Raw genomic sequence first — 9,505 nt, 5'->3', positions numbered from 1 at the left:
TGATCCGAGCCGGGTGGCCAGCTGGAGTGAGTGGGCGAGGGGGCTGACGGAGGGGTCGGGGTGACGTGGGACAGGTGTAAGCTTTGGCCGGACATCGGGGTGTCTGACCACTGGAGACCTGGCCTCGCGTGTGCGTGTGTGTTTCATTTTGCCGTGCGGGCATATTTGAAGACCCACAAGCAAGATGTTAGAGGATGGGACCGCTCTTTCCTTTGGGCGCAATAAAGCCACCCGGGTTGGTCCTTTGAAATGCTCTTCCTTAAAATCATGGTCATTTCTGGACTGAACAGATCAATAAGGTGAGTAGGCAGGACAGGCTTGGGAGTCTTTGTGGAGGGAACGTTCTGGAGGCCTTTGTTTCCCCATCCAGTTCTCCTAGTATCGCTGCCAACAGACAAGTGACCAATTATGATCAGAGCAGCTGTGGGTCAAATACTCGGTTTGTCGTCTTTGTTTTTTAACACCGCCAGCCATGCGACGCTGCACACATCAGAGCGGCCCAGTGTCTTAAATGCAGCACCCCCGGTGGGTTCAGAAAAGCCAGCCAGTTTCAAGAAAAATGACTTCTGTGCCAACAGAAACGGGAGCGGGGGCAGCCCTAGTGAAGGCCCCGTCTGAGCTCCCTACCCTCGAATGTGTGGCGAGTGGCAGGACTGTCGTTACCGCTGGTGACACCTGTGCTCCCTCCATGCACGGGGGCCTGGGCGCATAGGCAGCCCTCATCTGGGGACTAAACGGCAGCCATGGTGCCGGGCAGGGTCCACCCACCCCCCCGCAGGCTGTCGCCACCGGGACCCCTGGCTGAGCGCCTGGCCCAGGCTCTGGAGGATCTTGGGAGGGTGTTGTTTCCGTTTCTGTCCAAGAGAAACCACTTGGACACGATTTTGCTTGGATACATACAAGAGTTTTCAAACAGTGTGTTCCGTAGTTTTCACTGAAACTATTTCAGACAATTATTGCATCATAGTATCTGTTGGTAAGCAGTGGTTCTCTGAGATGGGGAAAAAGAAATGAGACTGAGTGCAGAGCATGACAACGGAGATGCTTTCTCAGACTGGAGTTACTGACAAACACGTTTCTGTTGGCCCTGTTTTTTAACCCAGCTCCAGCTCGCTTCCTCCGTGTAGCACGGTGGTAGCTTCTTCGTGTATCTGAGCACGTTCCTTCTTTGACGCAGAGAGCAGGGTCCTCCTGTGCGTGTCTCCAAGCACAGAGGCAGACCCGGCTCCCAAACCTCCCTTACTCCTGACCTCAGAGCCTGGTTGCCCAGCCAGACATTCAGGGCCCCTGGGCTCTCTCTGTCCCCAGCCGCACCGGACACACCTGCACGCGTGCCTGCCCCTCCCCCGCACCGTGTTAAACCTCTTCCCACAGAGTGCGGCGCCATAAGCCTCCCTGACTGCGCCCATCCCGTGACCTCGCTCCTGGCTGGACACACATCCCACCTCTGGGCTGGCGCATCAGACCTGGTCTGCGGTGTGTGCGTCTGTTTTCACGGTCGCTGGCTGTTCTCACCGCCCCCCTTGGCACCGCGGCAAACGCAGCTTGACCACCTTTAAACCAACCACCAAAGCACGGGGCAGCCTTTGCCGCACCCCCTGCGTCTGGTTAGCCCTCGGCCCTGCACCAGACCCCGAGCCAGCCCTACCCCCTCCAGCAGGGGAACTGTGGGCTGCACCCCACGGGCCGCCCGGCGTCCCGTCACCGCCAGGGGCCCGCGCCCTCCCGGCTGGCGCTCCTGACTCTCGTTCTCCCTCCAGGCCTACATGGAGGACCACCTGAAGAACAAGAACCGCCTGGAGAAGGAGTGGGAGGCTCTGTGTGCCTACCAGGCGGAGCCCGACAGCTCGCTCGTGGCCCAGAGGGAGGAGAACGTGACCAAGAACCGCTGCCCCGCAGTGCTCACCTGTACGTACCGCCGGGGCTCTGGCCGGGAGGGCGGCCGGTGGCGGTGGGGATGGGCCGCACCCGCCCCCCGGGATTTCCCGCTGCGCTCGCGCGGCTGCAGCGCCCTCCCCTCCTGCCCGTCTGCCCTCTCTGCCAGCAAACGTCCTCTCACTTCATTTTTTTTTTATTTTATTGAAGTGTAGTTGATTTACAATGTCATGTTAGTTTCAGATGTACAGCAAAGTGATTTAGTTATACATGGATAGATAGATAAGTAGATGGGTGGCTAGATAGATGATACATAGATAATAGATGGATGAGAGATAGATGAGAGATAGGTGATAGATAGATGAGAGATGATAGATGGATGATAGATAGATGATAGATAGATATTCTTTTTCAGATTCTTTTCCCTTATAGGTTATTGCAAAATACTGAGCAGAGCTCCCTGTGCTGTACAGCAGGTCCTTGTGGGTGATCTATTTTATATATGGCAGTGTGTACATGTCAATCCCATGCTCCTAATTTATCCCCCCACCTTCCCCTCTGGTAAGCATAAGTGTGTTTTCTGTATCTGTGGGTCTGTTTCTGTCTTGTAAATAAGTTCATTTGTGTCGTATATTAGATTCCACATGTAAGTGACGTCATGCGGCATTTGTGTCATATTTTAGGTTCCACATGTAAGTGACGTCATGCGGCGTTTGTGTCATATTTTAGGTTCCACGTGTAAGTGACGTCATGTGGCGTTTCTTTCTCTGTTTGAGCTACTTCACTTAGTATGATGTTGTCTGGGTCCATCCATTCGTCTCACGTAAAGGGCAGGGAGACCACCACCCTCTGAGCCTGCCCCCGACACCAGCCTCGAAACACAGAGCCGTTTCTTCCTTTCGGCCTCGCGGCCGAGTCCTGGAGCCACGGGTGGGACACAGAGATTCCAGCGAGCACTTGCTGTTGCCCTGGGATTCGAGGCTCGTTTCTGAACCCTTGGGGCCTCATCCTCACCTGTACTTGGCCTCACACTGTCGTCCTTGAACGCTCAGGGCCATGAGGAGTTGACAGGCAGTCACGTGGGCCGGGCAGGCTGTGGGCAGAGCAGGAGCAGACACAGGTGCCCCAGCAGACTTCAGCCCGACAGTGTGTCACCAGGAGTCACTGCCAGGAGACGGGGACACAGGAAGGTACCAGCCCTGCAGTCTCACACTGCGTGAGGTGACAAGTGACCTACAGGCGCGGAGGCCCACGGAGGACTAAAGGAGGGGCGAGCCAAGTCTGCGTCTTCCCACCCACCTGCACCTCCTCTCCTCCTGTCACTTTACTAGAGACACCAGCCTCCTGTGTCCTAGCAGGTTCCAGGCCGTTCTGGGCTGTGGTTACTACACATCCCCCTGCAGGCGGAGGGGATCTGAGGAGTGTCTGTGACCAAAGTGTCTGACGTAAATGCCGACTGCACGAGTGACTGTCTTGGTAACGGAAGACGGCAGAGATGCATGCAAACCTCACACATGGCAGGAGGAACTTCGTGGGCTGACTTTTCGAGGGCTCAGCAGAGCCACACTGGGTCTCACAGGCAAGACCAGCCCCCTCGCAGGGAAGCACGCCTGGGGTCACAAGCCCCGTCCCAGCCTTGTGGAGCCAGTGGGGGACCAGCCTGGCACCACCCAAAGGTGCGGCCGGGCTGCCATCCCAATGCCCCCCGGCCTGGGAGACACAGCAGCAATGTTCTGTCTCGTAGTAAGTGGCAGCGACTCCATGCCTGCTCACGGGACAGCGAGAGCAAAGACACACACCTGGGCTGCTCCAGACCCCAGCCTGGGAATTACACACCTTTGTAAAATCTTAACACGCTGCTTCTGGGTGTAAGTTTTTTCTAACTGTTTAGTCAGTGTTCAGACTAGTTCTGTGATGTCTGAGGGCCTTTTCCCTAAAGAGCTCTAAAAATAGGAGCTGTTGCGATTTATAAGTTTTATGTTTAGAAGAAAAGACAGTAACTGACACATATTTATTAAGCACCTACTTGTGGCAAGAGCTGCTGACAGACGCTGGGTCACCCAGTCAACCAAGCTTGGCCACTGTCCTCAGAGAGGATCCAGGTTAGGGGGTGCTACACCCTAAATAATGAGGTGTTGGGGGCAGACCGTCAGCCGGGATCCAGCGTGCTCCCAGGCCTGGAGGCTTCCTCGGGTATCAGGCCCTGTAGGGTAAATACTCAAGTTCAAAGCATCCCTTCCACCAAGCCAACCACAACACAGCACATTCCCATCCATGTTCCCTGCAGCCCGGCCGGCTGCTGGGCTCTGTGCCGAGTCAGCAATGGGTCCACAGGCCAGGACCTCAGGCACGTAGGGTGTCCTGTCTTCAGCCTTGGGAGTGGCGCTTCAGCCCCGCGGGGACCAGGGCCCTGGAGCCCTTGGACCAGAGCCTCGGGCCTGCCATACGTGGGCCGGAGCCAGGGCTCTGAAGAGGAAGCGCCTTCCTGGCTGGACTCTGGCGCTGGGCGTTATCTGAGAGAGGCTACTGTTCTTGACCGGCATGGCCATCCCAGAGCCTGACCTAGGTTGTCGCCTGTCCGGGGTCCTGCAGGAAGTAGGGGCCAGTACCCTGCAGAGACAAGTGGGCAGATAGAGCCTCCCCAGATGCGCAGGTCCAGTCCCAGCAAGTGCGTCCCCACCTTTGTCCTCCATACTCCTGCCTCCTTAACTTTTAGAGGAAATCCTGTCATCAGATCTCCACCGGTATCTCTTCCCAGGCAGGACCCTCAGGCGATGGCCTCACTTAAACTCTTACTGGTCTCGCCAAACTCCACCAGGGAGGACCGCTGCCTCTTCCTGCAACCTGCTCCGTATTGTCTGGCTGTTCACTCCTTATGGCGCAGAAACGGTCCGTGATGGAGCGTAGGGTGTTGACATGGTGGCCTCCACACACCCTGCTCCCTGAAGCCAACGTCGACGCCCCAGCCGGGGACAGTGGGGTGCTCACGACAGCGTCGTGTGTCCAACGTGCTCCCCGCAGCACCCACCTGTGTCACTCAGCCTCACTCGGGGCTCGGGATGGAAACCCCGGGGCCATCTCTCTCTGCATTTGCTCCTTTTGCTGTATCCTCTCCCGTCACCTCCAGCGAGGCCCCTCATTTCTGGATCTGACGGTACCGGCCCACTCTGCTCCCCCCTGCCCCTGGCTGGACCCCACCTTCCTGCCTCTACTTCCCTCCATGAAGCAGCTCTGCTCCTGCCCCACTTCTCCTCATGTCCATCCTCCACCCGGGAGAGTGGAGTTACTGCCTGGCTCCCTGGTCAGCGGCCCCCCGGGCCACCCACCTGGACCCCGCCCGGTCCGGCAGTGTGCAGGCTCCCCTCCTCCCAGCCCCTCCACATCTTTGCTCGTCTGCTGCCCCCGAAACGTCTCTCCCCCAACCTCCGCCAACACAAGGGCCGTTCCAGCTGAGGCTGGAAGACATCCCAGTTGGCGGTTTGGTGGGAAATTCAAGGGCGGCCGGGCTAGCGACTTTCCCATCCCTGACAGCCCGGAGATTCTAGCTACAAGTGAATTGTCTTTCAAAGGACAAGGCAACTAGCATTCATGAGATGTTGGCTGGCCATGTGCTAGGTCTAATTCTATAGCTCAGAAGTTTGAAGAATTTAATTTTTAAATTTATTTTTTTTTGCCTTTTTAAAAAGAATTATGCAATATTCCGCTCATCTGTTTTTTAAAATAAAAACAGGAATATGATGCTATTTTGGTGTGCCATCTTAAACAGAAAAATGTTTGTGATTCTGAGTTATAATAACAAGAGAGAGACACAGAGACACAGGAATACTTAGAGATGAAACCAGAGAGAATGTAAAGCCGAGGACACAGGCACGTGAAGATGGACAGAAGGGTCTGTGATGCCGTTTCTCGCAGTTCAGCTTTCTCGGGCGTTGCTGCTCGCCCAGCTCACAGCTCGGCCCCCCGCCTTGCCCGGAAGACGGGCCGGGTGAGGGTCAGAGCGACTCTGGCCCAGCTCTTCCCGGGAGCCACATCACCTGGTGGCACCAGGCTTCGGCCACGTGTGACAGAAAGGTCAGCGGCCAGGCTGAGCACATCGAGTGCGGCCCCCGAGCGCCCCAGGCCTGCCCCCCAACCCTCCTGCATCTCCCCCCCGTCGGACAGATGAGGGTGTTGGAGTTCGAGCCCGGGTGCCCTGTGCTGATGGGATACCACCCCCCTTGTGCTTTTGTGGACTCACCTGAGACTTTCTGAGTCGGGAACATGAACACAGATTTCGAACTTCCACAGAAGGAACGTCTAAAATACATCCAAGGCCCACGGTACTTGACAAAGCATCGCTTCCCTTGAAACACACAGAAAACAATCTATTTCCAAACAAACCTTTGGTTTACATATTTTTCCCAACTCCCAGCAGAATCCCTGCAGTGAGTATTCTGGTTCGGCCACATCTGAGTGACCTGCTTAGCCTCTAGCCATCAGTCGTGGGAAATTCTCCTAAATCCGACAAGCAAGCAGGATTTTCTTCCCCTCACATGAAACGGCTGCACGAGAAAGTTAAGTGTCCAGATGAGTTGCTGACTTGGCTGTCTTTTTGTCACTCCCTTTTCTCGGCCTCTGAACCAGCCGAGTAACTGCCTCTGGATTTGGGAAGGCTGTAGGTGTGCTGGTGGCGACAAGAAACTACCCAGCGAATTCTGTGACGGCTTTTCCTTTGCTACATCACAGCGGAAGCTGGGCTGCCGGAGACTGAAGAGCTTTGAAGGGACACGGGGAGGAGGCGCCCGGGCTTTCCCGTGGGGCTGTGCACCGTGCGGAGCCTCTGGAGATGGGTCCCTGGGCTGTGGGAGCGCCCCGCCGGAGCCTCCCCAGGGCAGAGGGGCTGCTTGCGGGCTGGGGGCCGTGCCACTGTCTGCAGAATTCAGCACTCAGGCTCGGCTTCTGCCCTCTCTTCACTCCTTTCCTTGAAGCTGGGCCACTGGATGTGTAAGACATCCAACCTCCTGTCACCTGGTGTCTGTGCTTCTCCCCGTCCCGATGCTGCTCGCAGAGGCGGGAGCCGGGGCTGGGCCCCTCTTCTGAACCCGCTCTGGTTTCTGCGCCCAGAGGCCGATCACAGCCTTCAGAAGGGCCGCGACGGGCTGTGTGTCCTCCTTGACCTGCACGTTTCCGGTTTCCGTTCATCGTGCAATGGGCACGTCACAGGGCACAGCCCCGAGCCGTCCATCCTTATACGGAATTGAACTCTGCATTCACTGCTGATAAACGAATCCTTGTTCAAAGTCAAGGGCGGTTTGACCTGTGGTCACCACGGTCACCCTCAGCCTTTTGCCATCCGCACACTTTATAAACATGTTTTACCTGCCTTCGAGTCATGAACAGAGCCACATTCAACAGGATGAATACAGGGCGCTGCCTACCAAGGCCCCCCTCAGACGGACTCGGATCCAGGAAGGAACATTCCAGTGGCTGCTCCGTGAGCCCCTCTTTGCCTGCCGCCCTCCCATGCAAACCAGGAGATCCCCGCACAGTAGACCGTGCAAAAGGCCAGGTATGCAGTGTCCCATTTACACCATCACCCAAGAGCCTGGAGCCAGAGGTGAGCCGGGGCGTCAGGGGGCGACGTGGCTTGCCCCCTGCCCTCCTGACCCCGGGGGATTCCTTGCCGGCCAGTCCAGAGGCACTTTGCAAAGAAGCAGTGTCGCCAGCTTGGCATAATTACCCCCATACACTTTTTATTGCAAAAGTTTTAAAATCCTCGGGTTGAAATGATAATTTGATGATCGCCGATGTTCCCACCAGCTAGAGTCCACACAGCTGCCGCTCCGTATTTTGCCTTTTTTGTGTGATCAGTGTGTGTGCTTTACTTCTTTACTGGCTGAACTATTTCAAAGCGGGGTTTAGGCATCGTGATATCTAAATACGTTAGCCTGTGTCTCCTAAAAGTAAAGACCTTCTCCTACATAACCATGACCCCATTGTTGTGACTAAGAAAATCAGTAATCCCCTATTAGCCACTAATTCCACTCCATCTTCCAGTGCTCCCAAATATTCCAGTTATATCATCTACAGCGGTTAGTTAACTAGGACGCAATCAAGCTTCATAACTGCCTTTTGGACTTTGCGTCTCTCTAGCCTTTGTAACTTTAGAACAACCCCCTTGGTTTTCCGACATAACTTGACCCTAATAAGCTCCTCTCCTCCTGGCGGCCACCCTCCCTCAAAACCCTCACAAGCTCTCCAGTCAGGAGGCTGGCCTGGTCCTTGGGAAGCTGACTGCCTGGTTCCCAGGCCCGCTATTTCCCCCCTTCTGGTCACGCACCCGAGACCCAGAGGCCCAGGGACACAGTGAGGTCGAAACCAGCCGTGGCCAGACTGTGTATCCTGAGGGCACGCCGTGGACGTGGCCAGCACCCGCAGGACTCGCAGAACCTGTTCTGGTCACGGGACCGGAGACCAGAACCTGCCCGTGAACATCGTCCCCCAGCATCTGTCGACCCCCTAACTACCTCTTCTCTGTCCTTGCTGGTTTGAAAAGGTATTCTCTGATAGAGATGGCCACAGCGAAACTGTAATTGAATAGATTTTCTGTTTGTTATCTACCAAAATGATTTCATCTATACCAGACAGAGGCTTCATTCGGTTTAAACAAACACAGGTGCACAGACTCTCCTGTTATCCCCTGTGTATTTTGCACCATCCCACTCGGGACGTCAGCCTTTCTGATGATCCTGCTTTACGTGCGCGATTCCGTCTTTCGTATGTGATCTTTTACACTGCGGACCACCCTGGTTTCTTTGTTTCTCGTTTTCTTACTCAGGATATTTACCACTGTGTCATCAGAACTCTGACGTTTAGGGTTTCCATCTCTTTGGCTCAGCGCCCTTTTGGAGTCTCTGGAACAAAATTCCCTCATCTGGTTATGTGTTAAATGCCTAGCATTCTCTTTCTTGGCAACTCAGAACTTTAAGGTGGTTTGGCCACTGTTCCATCAACCGAGCGATTCTTTCCTTATTAGAGTTCAGTTTAGACGTGTAGCAGTACTAGTCTGGGTCCCTGTCAGGTGCTGTGACTGTCAGCGGAAGGTGACACCTGTGTCCACCCCCTGTCCACCCTTGGTCAGCACAGATGGAGACCGGGATTGCTTTCTGGTGACAGCATTGTGCTCAATAGAACACAGACTTTTGTCAGGTTGTTTCGACATGCGTGAGCTGCCCCCGACAGGGGCCCTCCGAGGCCACGCCCTTTGCCGTCTGTGTCCGGCCCTCCTCAGCTCAGCGCGGGTGGGGGGAGTGCAGGCCCTCGCTCAGAGAAGATGCGTAACTGAGGTCCGTTGATGGATGGTCTCTGGGTAGAACGGTGCAGGTGGCACGGTTTTGCTTGCTTGGTGTCTGTGCTCTTATTATGCAGAGTTCTTGTGTGTGTGCAACACGCGTGCTGCCAGCAAACATTTGCACACCGTGCTGCACGCCATCCTGCCCTCCAGGCACGAGGACGGTGCCCTGGTGTCACCGCCGTGCCCACCGTGGCCCAGGGCTGGGTCCCGGAGCCTCTTCCCACGCAGTCACCGGGGCTGCCGGGACCTCTCTGCAGAGCTGCCCTCCCCCTCCTTCCCCTCCCCTCCCCCTTCCCC

At 55.8% G+C, this 9,505-nt stretch overlaps 1 protein-coding gene across 1 annotated transcript in view; it reads left to right on the top strand.

The window, feature by feature from the left end:
- Positions 1-9,505, top strand: part of LOC112395784 (receptor-type tyrosine-protein phosphatase N2-like) — a 114,935-nt gene that overhangs the window by 53,313 nt on the left and 52,117 nt on the right. The window contains exon 9 of the mRNA XM_024739186.1: positions 1,761-1,908. Within this exon, the coding sequence (XP_024594954.1) occupies positions 1,761-1,908 (148 nt within the window). The remainder of the gene's footprint in view (positions 1-1,760; positions 1,909-9,505) is intronic.

This window comes from Neophocaena asiaeorientalis, unplaced genomic scaffold, assembly GCF_003031525.2.
Source record: "Neophocaena asiaeorientalis asiaeorientalis breed wild unplaced genomic scaffold, Neophocaena_asiaeorientalis_V1.1 scaffold145, whole genome shotgun sequence".
Classification (NCBI taxonomy): domain Eukaryota; kingdom Metazoa; phylum Chordata; class Mammalia; order Artiodactyla; family Phocoenidae; genus Neophocaena; species Neophocaena asiaeorientalis.
Note: the sequence above shows the minus strand (reverse complement) of the source record. Positions and strands in the feature narration are given on the sequence as shown.